We start from the raw sequence: 20799 nt of genomic DNA, 5'->3' as shown, positions 1-20799 counted from the left end.
TGATAATGAGCGTTTTTACACCTCTTTAAATTGTTCATCTGAATTGAGTGCCCCATTCACCTCTCCCTAGATTTAGCCCTGAATACTCTATAGATGAAGAAAACACTCTCGAGGTGCACTTCTCGTTTACCCTCATTCAAAAATAAGAACAGCTTACTTGGTTTTCCTAGTGTGTATGATTTCTATTGAATGGTGTTTCATGTTCAGAAATAATAGTCATACAGTGGAGCTGACGGAGAAGGCAATGGCAACCCACTCCAGTACTCTTGCCTGAAAAATGCCATGGACAGAGGAGCCTGGTGGGCTGCAGTCCATGGGGTCGCGAAGAGTCGGACATGACTGAGCGACTTCACTTTCACTTTTCCCTTTCACGCACTGGAGAAGGAAATGGCAACCCACTCCAGCGTTCTTGCCTGGAGAATCCCAGGGACGGCAGAGCCTGGTGGGCTGCCGTCTATCGGGTCGCACAGAGTCAGACACGACTGAAGCGACTTAGCAGCAGCAACAGCAGTGGAGCTGAAAAACTGTGGTTCTTCCCACTCTATGGAAATTGCCCGGGTTTTTAATTATATACTGTGCAGAAGGCCTACCACTCTCTCAATTTCTGTTTCTTACTTTATAGTCATTACCTGCACCACTTTTTTCAACTGTTGCTTTGTCTTTATTTCAATCATCTGGGTAGATGGTTATTATATCTATCAACAGTAAGGCTCTGATTGTATTCTAGACCCTAAGTGTTGATTTCAATTTGAGAATATTTGGTTTTTATGAATCAAAGATAAGTCAGATAGAGAAAATGACTGTGCTGATTCTGCTTAATAAGTTGAATATTACTTTTACTTTGTAGGCCCCTGGCTTAGTCTGAAGTTTGAAGGTACATTGATATATTATCTCTACTAGTCTCCCAAAGGATGTTGCCAGTCTTTTGAATTAAACTTGAATAAGGTTGATTTGTATTCCCTCTTAATCAAAATTTGAAATGTTGACATTAGAAAATTTCATTCAGTGCTAATTATATATGACTTTTATGAAAGTTAGGAAGGAAAGAATCCTACATTTTAAAGTTTAGTATCAGCCTAAAGCCCTGTGAAAACAATAGTGAGTAGCTTAATAAGCCATCTTAATAAGATACCTTAATAAAACCAACCAGTTATTCTAGCTTGCTGCATTTCACTTGGCAGTATAAAAATCAATGACTTACTTCCTCCATCATTAATTGAAACTTTTCTGGGTTTAAAATGATCAAAAACCTCAGCAATGTTATAGCAATGTTTCCTAACCTTTCTTGACTCTTAATTCCCTTTAGTAGTAATGCATATTCTCTCAGCAGAGTTTTAAGTATCCTTCTTGCATTGGTATAAGGTAAAGAAGTTAATTTGCATTGATTGTTTTTTAAGTTTTATGTTAGGTACAGTCTTTAGTATTCATATGTAACATCACATGGTATTTTATATACATATAAGGAAGTATTAATAGATTAAAATTTCATAATGTCTTACGGCGTTAAATAACTGCTTGTGAGATAATATTTGAAATTCTTAGCAGTTTACTTTTAAAATAAAATAACAGTGGTTTTTCAACCTTTGTTTGCTAGAATATTTCCACAGGTATGGAAATATGATTATGATTATGAAACATTATGAATCATTATGATTCATGAAACATTAAAACATTATGATTGTTTTGAGTCTGTACTCCAATGTATGTAAAGCTAAATTAAATATTATTATTATATATTATGGGCTTCCCTGGTGGCTCCATGGTAAAGAATCCGCCTGCAATGCAAGAGACCTGGGTTCTATCCCTGAGTTGGGAAGATCCCCAAGATCCCCTGAAAAATGGAATGGCTACCTACTCCAGTATTATGGCCTGGAGAATTCCATGGACTGTAATCCATGGGGTCGCAGAGAGTGAGACTCGACTGAGCAACTTTCACTTTCACTTTCTTTTTTTCATTAGATTATTATAATATTCCTTTCATCATGAGCAAAGTGTACAGCTCCAAAACCTAATTTGTTAGTGAACTTACTAAATATTATCTTTACTAGTCCAGTTTATGCATTTATCTTTTATGGCAACACCAATTTTGCTCTAAAATATTCTGCAATTTGCTGTTACATGATACTAACCCCATAGCTAGCTTTTTCAGTCTACTACGTATGCTTATTATATTATATAATAAATCAATAAAATCTTGTAAGGTACATACTCCTATCTCTATGAAGCAATTATAAGCAAACTGTAAGTGAATACATGAATCAAAAAGGTATGTTTTGATGAGACTGACTCTGAGAACATTTGATTTTAACAATATACGTCATTTATTGTATGGTAAAAATTGGTTGTCGCACTGATTATAAGTTTTTGAATAATAAATCCAGTTAATAGTAAAACAAAATGTTTATATCATGGGAATACATTTTAAGTAATTATTCTGAAGAGCTACATGTTAGTGATCTTTTAGCAAATTAATGAATCATATTTCTTGTTTAGGGAATAAAACTGGCACCTGCTAATAAAATTTTTATCTTTAGTCATTGAATTTTATACTGGTTTCATACATTTTCTATTATCATATTATAATAGATGGCAAAAATGCATTGAAAGTGTGTTAGTCACTCGGTCATGTCTGACTCTTTGTGACCCCACAGACTGTAGCCCACTAGGCTCCTCTGTCCATGGGATTTTCCAGGCAAGAATAGTGGGATGGGTTGCCATTCCCTTCTCCAGAGGATCTTCCCAACCCAGGGATCAAACCCGGGTCTCCTGCATTGCAGGTGAATTCTTGACCATCTGAGCCACAGGGAACCCCCCAAAATGCGTTTTTTAAAATGCATTAAAAACTTTAAAATACATTTAAATACAATTTGACACAGTAAACTCTACATTGATTAAATAACTGTGTTATAAAGCTGGGAATAAAATGAATGCATCAAAGAAGTTCCTTTATACTCATGTTGTCTTGCTCATTTTAAAATAATTCCTGGGACTTCCCTTGTGGCCCAGTGGCTCAGACTCCACACTCCAAAAGCACGGGGTGTGAGTTCAGTCCCTGGTCAGGGAACTAGATCCTGCATGCTGCAACTAAGAGCCAGTGCAGCCAAATTAAAAAATAATAGTAATAATAGTCCATGCTTAATGTAATGCTTCATTACTTGTTAAAATTTTATTGTCTTAGATAGCTAACCCATTCAGTTGTCCAATTCTTTAAAGAAACTGTACTTTCATGATAAAACATAGCTTTGACACTCTTTTCCTGACAGATTTTGTCACTTTCAGAAATAGCCCTTTTGACTACTAGACAGTGATTATTTGTATTCATAATTAGTTGATATAAATGTCCTAATTAGTTACTATAAAGTGAAAAATTAAGCGTAAATCATTAAAATTGAATTGATTGAGGAAGTGAATAGTCATGTCAATATAAATATTAGAATTTTTTCACTTCTCATAAGTTAATATATTTTATTATAAATAAAAAGATAAAAGAGAAAGTTCTTTAATGTATCAAAGGCCATAATTTAAATATTTCACCAATAACAATAAGATCTTGAACAATTTTATTCATGTTTTTATTCTACAAATATTTTAAAAATATGTAGTGTCAGGCATGGGTGAGTGAAGACAAACTGTACATTAAGTTCATGAAGCAAACCTTCTTTCAGAAGAGATAAGTAGTAAATATGCATACAAATAAGTGTATTACTATAATTTGTACTTAATATGATGAAGGAGAATTCTCTACAAACTGTAAGAGAATAAAACAGATCTAATTTAGATTAGTGTTAAAGGGAGAATGGTTTTGCTAAGCTGGGGCTGAAAGTATAAATAGTAATTAGCCCTGAAACTGAAGAAAGATCTTGTGGCCAGAGAGCAGCTTGGAACAAAAAAGAAGGATGGAGTAGTCTCATAGAGTCAGACCTTGAAGAACCTTGTAACCCTCGTCAAGGTTTTTGTCTGTTAGTTTCCATTTTTTAACTTAAAACAGTAGAATTCGTTGATCGGTTTTAATAAGAGTACATATTCTTATTTGCATGTTTAAAAGATTAACCCTGAATGCTCTGTGGAGGATGAGTTTGAATAAGAAAAGACGTAGAGAGACTCACTAGGAAGAAAGCAGTCATGAGAAACTGTGATGACTTGGACCAGGGGAGTCTCACTGGAGATGGAGAGAGTGGGAACTTGAGATGTACATGAAATCCCAGCAATAAACTTCCTGGATAATGACGTGGAGTGTTTTGGAGAATTCCCAAACTTTTGTCTTGAGCAACCTGATAGACAGAAATACCTTTTGTTGAGATTGAGAAAACAAGAGGAAGAACAGAGATTAAAGAGAAGGATGTTTCTAAGAGTTTGAGTAGTATGCAAGACATCCTAATAGCTGTCCTTCTTGGTATCTTAATTTCTCAAGGAAGGGGCTTTCATTTATTAACAGATAATCCTTCAGAATTGTTAGTCCATTTAAGAAGGGCTTCCCAGGTGGTCCAGTTGGTAAAGAATCTGCCTGTCAATGCAGGAGACACAAGAGATGCAGGTTCAAGCCCTGGGTTGGGAAGATCCTCTGGAGTAGGAAATGGCAACCTGCTCCAGTATTCTTGCCTGGAAAATTCCATGGACAGAGGAGCCTGGTGGGCTACAGTCCATGGGTTGCAAAAAATTGGACACAACTGAGCATGCATGCACACGCCATTTAAGAAAATATTTGACATTTATGTCCCTTAAATATTAAGTGATCACTTATATTTAGAGTTTAAAATTCTAATGAAAAGAGGATAACCTGCAGTTTTCTTGCATGATAATTTTACCATTAGGCTATATGAGGAGACCAGATAACATTCTGTGATATGATTGATGTCTACAATAACATATATAACCTAAGAACATTATTTAGTTAGTATATTTTTCCTTCCCACAGAATATATCATTTTTATCCAAAAGTTTTTATTGAACCATCTTGTCAAGAATCACTTTAGGTCTTAAAATTATGTCATTTGTACATATTTGTCACTATTTTGTTCCAGAACTCTTCCTTGCTACATATATTTCCTGCTAATAATATACTTGTATCATATTAAAAGATATAATGAATACACATTAACCAAGGAATTTCTTGGTTGTACAGTGGTTAGGACTACACACTTCTGCTGCACAGGTTCCATCCCTGGATGAGGAACTAAGATCCTGCAAGCCATGTGATGGGGCCAAAAAAATAAAAATAAATAAATAAAAGATCTTACACATTCTGTGTCTTTTAAAAAAGATACATATTAACCAGCTAGGTACATAATTTGAAACTATAATTTTGTTATATTTTGTGAGACAAAAATATTTTGCTTTTGAGGTTTTATATTAGCCTAGTTATCTTCTTCTCTCTAACAAATTACTCCAAAACTTAATAGCTTAAAACTATTATTATTATTTCCCTGGGCTCCCCTGTAGCTCAGATGGTAAACAATCTAACTGCAATATGGGAGGCCCAGTTTGATCCTTGGATTGGGAAGATCCCCTGGAGAAGGGATTGGCAACCCATTCCAGTATTCTTGCCTAGAAAATTCCATGGACAGACGAGCCTGTCAGGCTACATACAGTCCACGGGGTCGCAAAGAGTCGGACATCACTGAGAGACTAACACTTTCTTTTCACTTTCATTATTATTTTCTTTTCTTTGGATAAAGGATCTCAGTAAAGCTTAGCTGAGTCCTGTGGTTCCAGGTATGTTGCAAGCTGCAGTAATCTCACGGCCTGACTGGGAAGGATCTACTTTCTAGGTGACCCACATGATTGTTGTCAGGATTCAGATCTCACAAGCTGTTAAACTAAAGCTACTCAGTTCTTCTCACACTCAAGGCCTCAGGCCTTCTTTAGTTCCTTGCTATGTGGGTCTCTCCATGTAGCATCTCAGAACTTGGCAGGTGGCTCCACTGGAATGGCCAAGGAAGACAGAGAGTAAACTAGCAGAATGGAAGTCACAGCCTTTTCTAGCAGTCTTAGAAGTGACATTCCATCACTTTTGCCATGTTCTGTTCATTAGAACCAAATCCTTGGGTCCAGTCCCCACCAATGGGGAGGGGATTACACGATGGTGTAAATACCAGAAGGCAAGCCTCATTGGAAGCCATGTCAGAAGCCACCTTCCTCAAAGTTTTTAGAAGGTTAAGTTATTTTTATTGGGCCTTAGGGAGCTAAGAATTGGTGGTTTCTATGACATTCAGTTGCTCATATTGCTTCATGAGCAGTGGTAAAATGCCCAACCACACTCTGACCTTAGGAAATCATCTCAATCCTCTGAAAATCTACAGAATCCTGACCAAAGTTCATGGCAAGGTCAAAACTTCTAAAGACACCAAAGCCTGAGCCAAAATTAAGTACCAGGAATCATGCATATTCAGAAACATAAAACATCACGAACAGAGCAGTTAGCTCGATCTGTCTGTCCCGGTTCCTACTTATTTTAGAAATAGGAATTTTAAACTTCAGAGTGCCACTAGCTAGTATAAGAAACAAGGAAGAAGAAGTTAGATTTTTATCTCTTTCAAATATAAATGAATACAGAGAATCTGAGTCAAGATTTAAGCCAGTCCTACTGATAAAAATCAGGAAAATAAAATAATGGAAATAGGGGAATGCTCAGCTGTGGTGAATATAGAAAACCAGTTAGTGTTATTTGACTGTATACTGAAGTATAGCAGTATTATTAGGACTTCAGATCTGTTCATTGTTTATGTTGATGCTATTAATAATTGTACACAGTTTTAAAAAAACATGTCAATAGCAATGGAGATTCAGCAAAAATTTAAGTTACCAAATATAAGTATTTAAAATATTTAACTTAAAAAGACAAATAATTGTAATCATTAACATGAAAGATTACCAAACAATAAATTGAAATAATAATAAACATGATTGTCCTACAGTAGAAATGTCAGTGAATGGTGTTAAAATATTTTGGTAAAATAAGATGAAAAAGAGCTATTAAATAATAATAAGATAAAAGTTGGGCTTCCCAGGTGGCACAATGGCAAACGATCTGCCTGCCAATGCAGAAGATGCAAGAGACTCAGGTTCGTTCTCTGGGTCAGGAAGAGCCCCTGGAGTAGGAAATGGCAACCCCCTCCAGAATTCTTGCCTAGAGAATTCCTTGGATAGAGGAGCCTGGGTGGCTACAGTTCATGGGGTCACAAAGAATTGGACACGACTGAGCAACTGAACACACACACAAGATAGAAATTGAAGGAGAGGAGTGCCTGCCCATTTCTAAGTACCTTGAACTATGTGGGGGCTTCCCTGATAGCTCAGTTGGTAAAGAATCCTCCTGCAATGCAGGAGACCCCAGTTCGATTTCTGGTGGAGAAGATCTGTGGAGAAGGGATAGGCTACCCACTCCAGTAGGTAGGCTTGGGCTTCCCGTGTGGCTCAGCTGGTAAAGAATCCACCTGCAATGTAGGAAACCTGGGTTCAATCCCTGGGTTGGAAAGATCCCCTGGAGAAGGGAAAAGCTACCCACTCTGGTATTCTGGCCTGGAGAATTCTATGGACTGTATAGTCCATGGGGTTACAAAGAGTCGGACACGACTGAGAGACTTTCACTGAACCATGTGGAGGTCCTTAGAAAATTCTTTGAAACTTATCTCTTCTGCTCTTCAATTCAATTATTATTTTAATCAAGTATGTATAATTCACCAAGCATTGAGGTAGACACTGAACATCACTGGTAGATAAAATTAAAGACAGCAGTACTAGCCATCACTGAGCTTACAATCTAGCAAACGATATTGACAGGTAAGCAGCTCTAAAGAGGAAGTTTCAGGTACTCAGGGAACACTTAAGGAGGATACTCGATCAGACTTCAATCAATTAGGGGAGGTTTCATAGTTGTGAAAACATATATATTTCATTAATTTTGTGGGTTATGTTGCTAGTGGTCTTGGTTACCTGTTACAGTGTGCCACAAAAAAAAGGTCTAAGATTTAGGCCTTCCCAAATTTTTATTTTTAAATATTGAATATGCTATAGCATATGTACTATATTCACCTACTAAAGAAATAACAAAACAGATCCACACCCTTCATTTAACCCCGCTTGGGGGCTATTAGTGTTTCAGAATTTAGAATTTTTCAAATTTCATAAAGGTAATATGATGTATATTCTCTTTATTAGTTAACATCTTCAGTTGATGTAGAGAAACATACTGTAATCTAGCATGAATATTTCTGCAGTGAAATATATGAATTATCACCCTTGTTCAGGTTTTGCTGTTACAAGATTTACAACAAACATAAAAATACTTTTGGTTTTTCAGAGCGTTCTCAGTTTTCAAATTGCACATTAAAGAATTATAAATAAAGCCTCCTTTTGTATAGGAAAAAAAATTGTAATTGATAAAGTAACAAAAGGTTACCCAGTGAAGACTTTGCATTATGTTTGTGCTCATAATATCAGTTATTGACATTTAAAGGAAAGATTGCACTCCTTCCTCTATGATGGTATTGACTATCCCTCGGTGATTGGAAGGATCAGTGGGAAAAAGTGACTATTCCTACTGACTTCTTTAATAGTAGTATTTGTAAGAGATTATGGCATTATAGACAAAGTTGTTTAAATTTTAGGGATAAGAATCACAAAAAAGTGATAAATATTTTTAAATAGAAGTTTTAATAACTTTATTAAATGTTAGCTTCTCCAAGCTAATATTTATGTCAGGCCTCTGGTCAGGCTAGTTGTATATATGCTGCTTTATAATATCAGGTGATGTGGTAACCTAGTGGACTAGGTTGAATTTATTAAGAAGGATTTGTCACAAGTGGGAGCTTTTTTTATTTAACATTTTCCCAAAACTTTATTCCATTGTTGTTCATTTTTTTCTGCAGTCTTACAAGTCAGTGAAGTTTTTTGTTTACTGAGACACATAACCACCTATTAGTTGGGTTAAGTAAAAAGAAAAAGTCAAATGCCACACCTAAGGGATTTTTTTTGAAACAGGGTTCGGTGGTTTTCTCTGGAAAAGATGTCCTTTTATTACAGGCTCCAGCTAGCTTTTGAGGGTTGAGCTACTAAAAGAAAAGCTAGAAACAATTCAAATCATTTTAAAGCATCAAGTTCTCACTGGAGTCCATATTTAATTTGTTTTGATCTTCTCCATTGCAATTCTGTGAACATGATCCCTGTTTTAAGCAAAGCATTTTGCCTACCCATGAAGAAGGATGTATACTGATGTGTCCAAGAAAAAGGCAAATGTGTGTATCTTAATAGTACTAAAAGAAAAATTAACTTTGAATTTTCAGTCTCTAAAGTATTATCAGCTTCCTTATAGATTTTCCAAAAATAGATACATTAATTGCTAATTCCCAGCCAATACAAAACATTGTGAAATAATACTTTGAGGCTTAAAAAAAAAAAATTACTGTATACATATGTCTTTTGTAGACAAGAGTGCAATTTCTGTGAGAAAAGAATTTGAATTTGCTTACTTGAATTTTTAAAATTTGCTCTTACAAACTATGCTACTAGTGAACAGCCTTCCTTAAGCATATTTTTGTATAGTCCTTTAGCTAGATTTATTGGATAAATTTCTAGAAATCAAAAATTTAAGGTTAAAAAAATGTGTCTTTTTAACTCAGTCAGTTCAGTCACTCAGTCGTGTCCAACTCTTTGCGACCCCATGAACTGCAGCATGCCAGGCTTCCCTGTTTATCACCAACTCCCAGAACTTGCTCAAACTCATGTCCATTGAGTTGGTGATGCAATCCAACCATCTCATCCTCTGTAGCCCCCTCGTCCCCTTTTAATTCTAAGTATTACCAAATTGTTCTGTTAAAAAGTTATGTCAGCAACTAATAATCTGTGAGAATGCTTATTCCCTAAGCTTCACCACTATTTAGTATTATCAAAGTTTTTAGCCTTCCACTCTGAAAGATGAAAAATATCTCATTTTAATATGTCTTCTATTACTTATGAATAAAGTTAAACAATTTTTAATATTTATTGCAGTTTATTTTTCTTTTTATGTTAACTGTTGTTCATGACCTTTTCCCATTTTTGTATTGAACTGTTAATCACTTTTTATTGATTTGTAAGAACTCTTTGGGTAGTAAATAAGCTTTTTATTATATGTACAATGAACATTTTTCTGTTTAAAACTTTGTTTTGTATTTTTTTTTAACAAAGACTTATTTTTCTTTTAAGCTCAGGTTTATTATGTTGTTTATTGGAGGATTTTTTTAAATTATTACTTGTGATTATCTGTCTAGAGAAAGCATTAGAATTATTTATAAACTTGATCTTTGTGTACTTTTTTTTTTCCTTTAAAGAAAGGGTTGTTTTTATTAATTAGCAGTCCAGTAGGTAATAGTTGTTTTTTTTTTTTTAACCTTAATACTAATGCAGGTTGGTTTATCTTAGCAAATAAGCTGTTTAAGTCATAGTTCTTCAGCTATAAATCTCCTCTTCCAAAGCAAATATCCTGCAAGGATAGAACAAACAGGATCAAAACACAATGAGAGGTTTGAGCTCTTAGTTGCTGGATTGGCCTCATTTGGGTGTGGGAGATTAAAGGAAAGTACCTGAGGAAGCCTTGACTATGTAAAAAAGTCTCCTTCAGTTCAAATAATATTTTTAAATATTGTAAAAATTTAATTGGCAAAATTGTATGACCTTGATTTATGACATTCAAAAACAGTGAAATAATAGTTATTCCACCTTTGTGTACCTTATGTCCCCTTCATTTATTTTTCTGGGAAGTGTCTAGCTAGTAAGAAGTAAAACTTTTAAACCTGCAAAATACACATACTGAATAAAACTACTTTATAGCCACAGGTAACTTTTAAGCCTCATAAGCTGTCAGCCTTATTGGATCCTCAAACCTGTGGACAGCTCAACAAAAAATAAGACTGGAATATGAGACAGGTTGCATTTTTTTTCTTTTTAATGACCCCTTGCTCACTTCAGTAGTTAAGTACGTACATGTGTCATTTTTATCAAGAGAAATATTACATAATATTGTTTTAGGCCAAATATTTGTAAATACTTTATAACCATGAGATATATATATATACATATATGGAAATTACTAAACTAATATACACTAATTTTTAGATAATTTTTAAAATATTACTGAACAACTTGACATTTTTAAAAAATGTTTTTATATAGTACATGCAGATGTGTAACCTGATTCACTTGATATGTCATGATTAATTTTCTATATCATTATACATAATGTTTTACTAAGTAATTCAAATGACTTTAAATCCATTGTTACTAGTTGTTTTAAAGAACTGCTGCAGTGAACCTACTTGCATCTAAATGTTTGCACGTATCTGTTGTTATTATAGGAGACACAAATTCCTAGAAGTGGAATTGTTGAATTTAAAAGTATTTAGAATTGTTAGAAAAGGCTTCTGTTAATTAAGAATATAGTTAGGTCATTTGTAGAGATGCCATTGAGGAATAGCAGCAGATTTTAAATTTCTTCAGTTGTATCAAAAAGAGAAATATGGTACTGGGTTGTTGTTTTTTTTATAGTATACAGGTAATACTTCATCTTGCCCTCTAATTATAAAACACATTTTAATACTTTCTATTATAATGATAACCTAAATTGTTTAAAAGCCATATATAGGAGTATACAGGGCTTTCCAGGTGATGCTGTGGTAAAGAATCCACCTGCAAATGCAAGAGACACAAGAGATGCAGGTTCGATCCCTGGGTTGGGAAGATTCCCTGGAGTAGAAAATGGCACCCCGCTCTTGTATTATTGCCTGGAAAATTCCATGGACAGAGGACCCTGGCAGGCTGCAGACCTGGCAGGATGCAGAGTCGGACACAATTGAGTAACCAAGCACAATCATAAGTATATATGGTGGTGGTGGTTTAGTCACTAAGTCGTGTCCAACTCTTGCGACCCCATAGACTGCAGCCTGCCAGGCTCCTCTGTCCATGGGATTCTCCAGGCAAGAATACTGAAGTGGGTTGCCATTTCTTTCTCCAGGGGATCTTCCCAACCTAAGAATCAAAGCCGGGTCTCCTGCATTGCAGGCAGATTCTTTACTGACTGAGCTATGAGGGAAGCCCAACATATGTAGTGATAGCTAGATTTTCAGATAAAGGACTGAGAATCTTTTTATTCAAAATACCTATGCTTTGTTAATATGGATTTTTTATAGCCTTCAGAGACACTGGCATGTAATAGAGCAGAATGATGTGAAGTTGGAAAAGGCAGAGTATGCTTCCCATCAAAGAGCCATCCTACAGTAGTTCAGATTGAGAGAGAAAGTTTAGACAGGGGATCTCACTCACCCAGGGACTGAACCATGTCTTTTCCATCTTCTCCCCTGGCAGGCTGATTCTTTACCACTGTGCCACCTGGGAAGCCCATATAATGACAGTAACAGAGATGAAAATAAAATTCGAACTCATTGATTCTGCTCCAGTATCCTTGCCTGGAAAATTCCATGAACACAGCTGAGCAACTGAGCACAGGTTATTATAATATACAAAGAAAGACACCTCACAAAAAAATTGTTTTCTGTATTTAGCACTCAGGTTTGGTGGAATAAATGAAAAGTATGCTATACAGCTCTTGCCCACAAGACATTTAGAGCATTGGTATTAAGTTGTTTCCAAATGCTGCTGCAGTGAATATGTTGTTGTTGTTCAGTTGCTAAGTTGTGTCTGACTCTTTTGCGACCCCACAGACTGTAGCCCACCAGGCTCCTCTGTCCTTGGGGTTTCCCAGGCAAGAGTACTAGAGTGGGTTGCCATTTCCTTCTCCAGTGGATCTTCCTGACCCAGGGATCGAACCATTGTCTCCTGCTTGGCAGCTGGATCTTTGCCACTGAGCCATGACGGAAACCCTTATAGCTAAATGCCTTAAAGAGGGCACAGATTCCTAGAAGTGAAATTGTGAGGGTATGTGTCATCTTGCATCTATATATAAAGCTAATAACATATATATATATGTAGTTCCCTTTTTTATTATTTCACTGAATGGTATTGAATAGCCTGTTAATTGTTCAGTGCAGATAATACAGAGAAAAGGAAGACCTGTAGAATGAGTGGGAGACACATAAGCAGAGAGGAAAGAAGAAAGGGTAAAAGAGGAGAGAAAGAGCATAAATGAAGCAGAGGTACCAGTGTGAGTGGAGTACTGGAGAGGAGCCAGTCCAAAGGTCAGCCCTGCAGGAGCGCAGGTTCCTGTGGGATGACGTCACATGGGCGAGGCAGGGCTGAACCACTGAGAGCCTTCAAAAGTATGTGAAGGCATTTAGATTTCAGGTGATAGGGAATAAGAAGCCATTGTAGAGTTTTGCAAGTAGCAAAGGTTACGTGATGGAAATAGCATTTTAGAACATCAGTCCCGCTTAGTATTGTGGAAGATTAATTGCAGCAGGTTGGTTTTAGCGATAAGAGTACCAGCTAAGAAGCACTACAGTTTAATAGTATAGAGAACTGACATGCCGATGTGGACCGGTAGCAGTGAGAACAGGAGGAAGGAATTCATAGCAGGAACACCATAGAGGAAAACGGTGTAATCTGGTGACTGAAGAGATGTGAAGGGTAAAGAAGTAGTCCATGTTTTAAGATTTTCTGCCTAAGAGATTGGAGCAACACAGTGCCATTAATAGAATGTCTTTAGTTCAGCACTGAAAACGAATTTCATTTTCTTTTTGTGTAACCCTAACTTATAAACTTAGGAGAAAAACTAGTGTTTGAGAACAGTGCTGTCAGATAGCAGATATAAAACTCATCAAAACTGGCTTCCGGAAACTGAAGAGCAAAAGAAGGAAAAGGCTTCTAAGGAATCTTCTCTGGGAAGAGCAGAAATACCATGAGAATGCCTTTAGAATGATACAGTTTAAATTATATAACTCTTTCCCATGTAATTAAACTCTTTCTGTGGAGTTTAGTGCTAAAAGTCAGAGTGTCCAAAGTCATTCTGGATGATAAAGATTATTCTTAAGAGCTGAATCTGAAGCCCTTCAAAGATAGGCCAGATGTCAAGGCTGTGGTCTGAGGTGTCATTCTTCAAAAGGCAATATGTAACTCCTCTACTGGGCAAACAGCAGATCAGTTCCTGAGCTGATAGTATTGGGAAGAACTGTCTGAACCGAGCTGGTGGGTGAATATTTAAAAGTCCAGATGTATGGGGCAGAAAGCAGATGTAGAAGAAATTTTTATACTTATTTTGTTTTAAAAGACACATGATGATGGCAGGCTACTAGCAAAGATTTACAGCAATTATTCATTAATACCAGCTGGATTATTTACTCAAAGAAGTAGTTCCACCAAATTTAAGCAACAAAACACATACGAGAAGATATAAACGTTACTGTATTACCCAAACCTAGTTTAAGGAAAAATAACAAATGATACTTTTCATGTATGCTACCTTATAGACTATTAGAAAAACCTTTAGGATTTTATCAGAAGGCAGGTTTAAGGCTCAGCTCTTCACAACCAGATGGGAATTGCTCTACCAATTAAGATAAGAGAATAGTTTTTATTGACCTTACAGATTTCCCTCTGCATGCATGTATGCTAAGTCTGTCAGTCCTTCTGACTCTTGGTGATCCTATGGACTGTAGCCCGCCAGGCTCCTCTGTCCATGGAATTCTCCAGGCAAGAATACTGGAGTGGGTTGCCATGCCGTCCTCCAGGGTATCTTCCCGATCCAGGGATCAAACCCACGTCTCTTATGTCTCCTGCATTGGTAGGCGGTTTCTTTACCACTAGCACCACCTGGGAAGCCCACATTTCCCTCTAATACTCTGTAAATCATAATCATTATAAATATATGAGGCCTTATTTGTTGTTATTTGTGGCAAATTCAAGGTAGTTTCTAGAATATAAAAATCTGTATGTATTGTTAACCCTACAAATACTGTAAGTCTAAAGAAAATTATGTAAAAAAAAAAATCCACCTCAGTGAATGAATTACTCACTGTAAGCAAATTTGAACATAAGAATAATTCACATTTCAGATCTTTGTAACTCAGTCCCTGTTACAATTTAATAGTGTTCTGTCAGCTCGCTTCCTCCACCAGGGGATCTTCCCAACCCGGGGATCAAACCCATTTCTCTTACGGTCTCCTGCACTGGCAGGCAGATTCTTTAACCACCAGCACCACCTGGAATCCACCTGCCAATGCAGGAGATACAAGAGACCTAGGTTAGATCTGTGGGTGGGGAAGATCCCCTGGCGTGGGAAATGGCAACCCACTCCAGTGTTCTTGCCTGGAGAATTATATGGGCAGAGGAGCCTTGCGGGCTATAGTCCATGGGACAGCAGAGTCAGACATGACTGAGTGACTGAGAACACACAGACACAGACACACAGACACAGACACACAGACACAGCTCGAAAGAGTGGATGTGTGTCTGTGTCGCTAACTTACTGATGTTGTTCAGTCGATAAGTGGTGTCCAAGTCTTTGAGACCCCTTAGACTATGTAGCACAACAGGCTCCTCTGTTCTCCACTACCTCCCAGAGTTTGCTCAAATTAATGTCCATTGAGTCGATGATGCTATCTAACCATCCCATTCTCTGCCACCCTCTTCTTCTGCCTTCAGTCTTTTCCAGCATCAGAGTGTTTTCCAGTGAGTCAGCTCTTCCTATCAGGCGACTGAAGTATTGAAGCATTAGCTTCAGCAACAGGCCTTCCAATGAATATTCAGGGTTGATTTCCTTTAGGATTGACTGGTTTCATCTCCTTGCTGTCCAAGGGACTCTCAAGAGTCTTCTTCAGCACCACAGTTCAAAAGCATCAATTCTTTAGCCCTCAGCTTTCTTTATGGTTCAACTCTCATATCCATACATGACTACTGGAAAAACCATAGTTTTGACTAGACAGACTTTTGTCAGCAAAGTGATGTCTCTGCTTGTTAGTATGCTGTTTAGGTTTGCCATAGCTTTCGTTCCAAGGAGCAAGTGTCTTTTAATTTCATGGCCACAGTCTGCAGCCCAAGAAAATACTTCTACTTTTTCCCCTTCTGTTTGCTTGATGTGATGGGACCAGATGACATGATCTTCGTTTTTTGAATGTTGAATTTCAAGCCAGGTTTTTCACTCTCCTCTTTCACCCTCATCAAGAAGCTCTTTAGTTCCTCTTCACTTTCTACCATTAGAGTGGTATCATCTGCATATCTGCGGTTGTTGATATTTCTTCCAGCAATCTTGATTCTAGCTTGTGATTCATCCAGTCTGGCATTTCACATGATGTACTCTGCATATAAGTCACTAACTTACCACCAGTGACTAATCTAGATACTCAGAATAAAGTTCATTCATCCTTAATACTAACACTTTAACAGGTAAAAGAAAGATACATGCAATTTAATTTTGTCTTCTCTGGTGCTTGAAAGTATTAGCTGTGAAGTGAGTGGATATTAAAGAATAGTAATTACATTTACAAATGGCATATAAAAATCAAAAATCAAGAAGAAATGAAACTTATAAATGCTCTCTTTGAAGGCATTCAGAATTCCTTATCCATAAATTACCCAAAAAATGTGTATATGGATAGACACTCTTTTGAGATAGATGAAAATATAAACCTCTTTCATTCTTTTATATATGTATTAGTATAAATCTTTATAAACATTTTCCTTTAATATGCTCTCATGGCAACTCTAAGTAAATATCATATGTTTTATGACCAGTATGCATCATAAACTTTTCAGAGAAATCTTCCTTTTCATGATTATATTACTTAGCTAAATTTTGATATTTTAGAAAGATTAATTTTTCTCGTTTATATTAAAATTAGACTGTATATAAAATATCTAAGTATTGTAACATACAATTTTAAACTGACAGAAGCAGTGACTGTCTAGCTATCTAATGATATCATGAATGAGATTAACTTCAAACTTTTACTTACTGTATCCTTATCTTGAAACCAAGGATCAGTTTCGTCATAGGGGAAAAAAAAAACTTTTAGGAGAATGTAACTGAAGTTTTTAAAACAGTATTGAAGAAGAAAATGACTTATCATCCTTAATTTTTAACAAAAGACACTCTAAAAATAGTGAAACTATGATATTTTAAATAGAAGAGTGATGTAATCAGTAGTCTTTCATCTAAAAGAAATAAAGGTCTTCTGTGTGCCTCCCCTTCATGGATCGCGGCCTTGTCATGGTGAAGGCACTTAGGTAACAATGAAGCTACGAGCCATGCTGTGCAGGGACACCCAAGACAGATGGATCGTCGTAAAGAGCTCTGGCTGAATGTGGTCCGCTAGAGAAGGAGATGGCAACCCACTCCAATATTCTTGCCTGGAAAACCCCATGAGCAGTATATAAAGGCAAAAAGATATCACACCAGAAGATGAGCCCCCCAGGATGGAAGGTGTCCAGTATGCTACAGGGGAAGAGAGGAGGGCAGTTACTAATAACTCCAGAGAGAATGTAGCATCTGGGCCAAAGCAGAAATGATGCTCAGTTGTGGATGTGTCTGGTGGTGAAAGTAAAGTCCGATGCTGTAAAGAACAATATTACATAGGAACCTGGAATGTTCGGCCCATGAATCAAGGTAAATTGGACATAGTCAAGCAGGAGATGGCAAGATTTTCATTTTAGGAATCAGTGAACTAAAGTGGATAGGAACAGGTGAATTTAATTCAGATGACCACAATATCTATTATTTTGGGCAATAATCTGTTAGAAGAAATGGAGTCACCCTCATAGTCAGCAAAAAAGTCCAAAATACAGTACCTGCATGCAATCTGAAAAACAACAGCATGATCTTGGTTTCGTTTCCAAGACAAACCATTCAACATCATAGTAATCCAAGTCTGTGACCCAACCACTGATGCCGAAGAAGCTTAAGTTCACCAATTCTAGGAAGACCTACAACACCTTCTAGACCTAACACCAAAAAAAGATGTCCTTTGCATCATAGGGATTGGAATGCACAAGTACGAAGTCAAGAGATAACCGGAATAACAAGCAATTTGTCCTTGGAGTACAAAATAAAGCAGGGCAAAGGCTAACAGAGTTTTATTAACAGAACACGCTGGTCATAGCAAACACCCTCTTCAAACAACACAGAGATGACTGTACACATGGACATCACCAGATGGTGAGTACCAAAATCAGATTGATATGTACTTTGCAGTTGAAGATGGAGAAGCTCTATACAGTCAGCAAAAACAATACCAAGAGTTGACTGTGGCTGAGATCATGAGCTCCTTAGTGCAAAATTCAGGCTTAAATTGAAAAAAGTGGGGAAATCCACTATTCAGGTATGACCTAAATCACACCCCTTATTACTATACAGTGGAAGTGACAAGTGGATTCAAGGGATTAGATCTGGTAGACAAAGTGCCTGAAGAACTATGGACGAAGGTTTGTAATATTGTACAGGAGGCAGTGACCAAAATCATCCCAAAGAAAAAGAAATGCACAAAGGCAAAGTAGTTGTGTGAGGAGGCTTTACACATAGCTGAGGAAAGAAGAGAAGCAAAATGCAAGGGAGAAAGGGAAGACATACCCAGCTGAATGCAGAGTTCCAGAGAATAGCACAGAAAGACAAGAAGGCTATCTTAAATGAACAATGCAAAGAAATAGAGGAAAACAATAGAATGGAAAAGACTAGAGATATCTTCAGCAAAATTGGAGGTATCAACGGAGCATTTCATGCAGAGATGGGCATGATAAAGGACAGAAATGATAAGGACCTAACAGAAGAAGAGACTAGGAAGAGGTGGCAAGGATTCACAGAAGAGCTATACCAAAAGGTCTTAATGACCCAGAGAATCACAATGGTGTGATCACTCACCTATAGCTGGACATCTTGGGGTGTGAAGTCAAGTGGGGCTTAGAAAGCATCACTATGAACAAAGCTAATAGATAGAGGTGACCGAAATCCAACTGAACTATTTCAAATCCTAAAAGATAATGCTGTTAAAGTGCTGCACTCAATAGGTCAGAAAATTTGGAAAACTCAGCAATAGCCACAGGACTGGTAAAGGTCAGTTTTCATTCCAGTTCCAAAGAAAGTCAGTGCCAAAGAATGTCCAAACTACCGTGCAGTTGCACTCATCTCACATGCTAGCAAGATTATGCTCAAAATTCTTCAAGCTGGTCTTCAGCAGTATGTAAACCAAAAACTTCTAGATATACAAGCTGAGTTTCAAAAAGGCAGAGGGACTGGAGATCCAAATTGCCGACATTTGCTGGATCTTGGAGAAAGCAAAGGACTTCCAGAAAAAACATCTGCTTCATGCGAAATGCTGGGGTGGTTGAAGCTCAAGCTAGAGTCAAGACTGCTGGGAGAAATATCAGTAACCTCATATATGCAGATGACACCACCCTAATGGCAGAAAGTGAAGAGGAACTAAAGTACCTCTTGATGAAGGTCAAAGAAGAGAGTGAAAAAGTTGGCTTAAAATTCAGCATGCAAAAAAACTAAGATCATGGCATCTTGTTCCATCACTAGGACTATCCTAGAAGCTGCAGAGCAGGGACAAAACACAAGAATCAGAAAAGGAACTTGCCAAAATGTGTGTTCTTTTTAAAAATACCACTAACATATCCCTTTTTCAATTCTTCTAAATCAAGAGGTTTTAATGGAATAGGTAAAAATGGTTTACCTTATCTTCAGTTTGTTTTCCCTACATTGTCATACACCTGCTTATTTTTGACTCTGATGCTTCTCCCATAGAAGATGCATGAGATGTATAGAAGGTGCATCTGTAGCAATTTTATCCCTTTGTCTGCTTCATTTTTTTCTCCTTATAAGTTATGAAGTCAAAAAGAAGAGCTGGAGATGCTGGTTTTTGGAATTAATAATTTATTCTTATCACATTGACAAAATTCCTCCTGATACAAAAAGCATAACCTTAGTTCTCACTAAGAGTGAAATTTCATTTAACATCTTTCCCACCAAACCCCCAAACTCCCTACATTCTTTTCAAATAACTATTTTATCATTCAGTATGCTTCTGCAGAGACCTTTAACATACGCACGTGTGTATAATATTTATTCACAAACAAATAAATAATGTCCTGTTGATTTTTGAGAGCCTATTCTGCTATTTACAAGAATACATTTATGAACAAAACACATAATGTCCCAGCCCTCATGGAGCTTCATGAGGTTGTTACTGGCGTTGAGTCTTCTTGGGAATCTTACATACGGTTTAAATATCCTCTGATAGACAGTTAAAGAGCCCAATAAAATTGTCACTTGATCTTAATTCATTCTATGATCTCAATCACTTTATTATGTTAAGTTAGAGGCTTAAGCAAAGTAACTCCATTATCTTCCATAAGTACTTTCCTAATAGTATCATCCACTGTACTAGCACTGCCTTGGACAATGGAATCCAGCAGACTATCTAGACATCTAACTTACTAACAAAGACTTAATTAAGCCCTGGATAAAATTATACCAAAATTATCCATTTAAAATCCAAAACTTGAAGTAGAATTACCTTAGAGATCCTGTAAAGAAGGAAATATAGCTTTAATTCTTCTCCCTGTTTTAAGTGGGATGAAATAAAAATAATGCCAAGCTTTATGTATTTTGATTGTCGTATTTCCAACTTTTATGTTTATTAGTCATCTAAATTGATGCTAATTGATATTTAAATGATATGCTAAATGATTGTTTAGTGAAACTGATTTTTCAAGGTTACACAGAAAATAGCAAATGTTAGTCTGCGTTTAAAATATAGGTAACTTTTCATTGCCTTGTCTACCCTGATAGCTCAGTTGGTAAAGAATCTGCCTGCAATGCAGGAGACCCCAGTTCAATTTCTGGGTCGGGAAGATCCGCTGGAGAAGAGATAGGCTACCCAC

The 20799-nt window shown here is 36.7% G+C and overlaps 1 protein-coding gene across 42 annotated transcripts in view; it reads left to right on the top strand.

The window, feature by feature from the left end:
- The window catches only part of MIPOL1 (mirror-image polydactyly 1), a 305559-nt gene that overhangs the window by 243922 nt on the left and 40838 nt on the right, over positions 1-20799 (top strand). For 4 of the 42 annotated variants that reach the window (XM_081547853.1, XM_081547835.1, XM_081547848.1 and 1 more), the window contains one exon: positions 12337-12945. The exons of 37 other annotated variants lie outside the window; for them this stretch is intronic. In XM_081547853.1, coding sequence (XP_081403979.1) covers positions 12337-12463 — 127 coding nt within the window. In that variant the 3' untranslated portion in view covers positions 12464-12945. Of the gene's footprint in view, positions 1-12336; positions 12946-20799 lie in introns of those variants that run through there. One more of the 42 variants, XM_081547872.1, reaches the window with a different exon arrangement.

Source organism: Giraffa tippelskirchi, chromosome 12, assembly GCF_054371585.1.
Source record: "Giraffa tippelskirchi isolate mGirTip1 chromosome 12, T2T-mGirTip1v1.2.pri, whole genome shotgun sequence".
Taxonomy (NCBI): domain Eukaryota; kingdom Metazoa; phylum Chordata; class Mammalia; order Artiodactyla; family Giraffidae; genus Giraffa; species Giraffa tippelskirchi.
The sequence above is the reverse complement of the archived record's forward strand: the minus strand, read 5'-3'. Positions and strand labels throughout refer to the sequence as shown.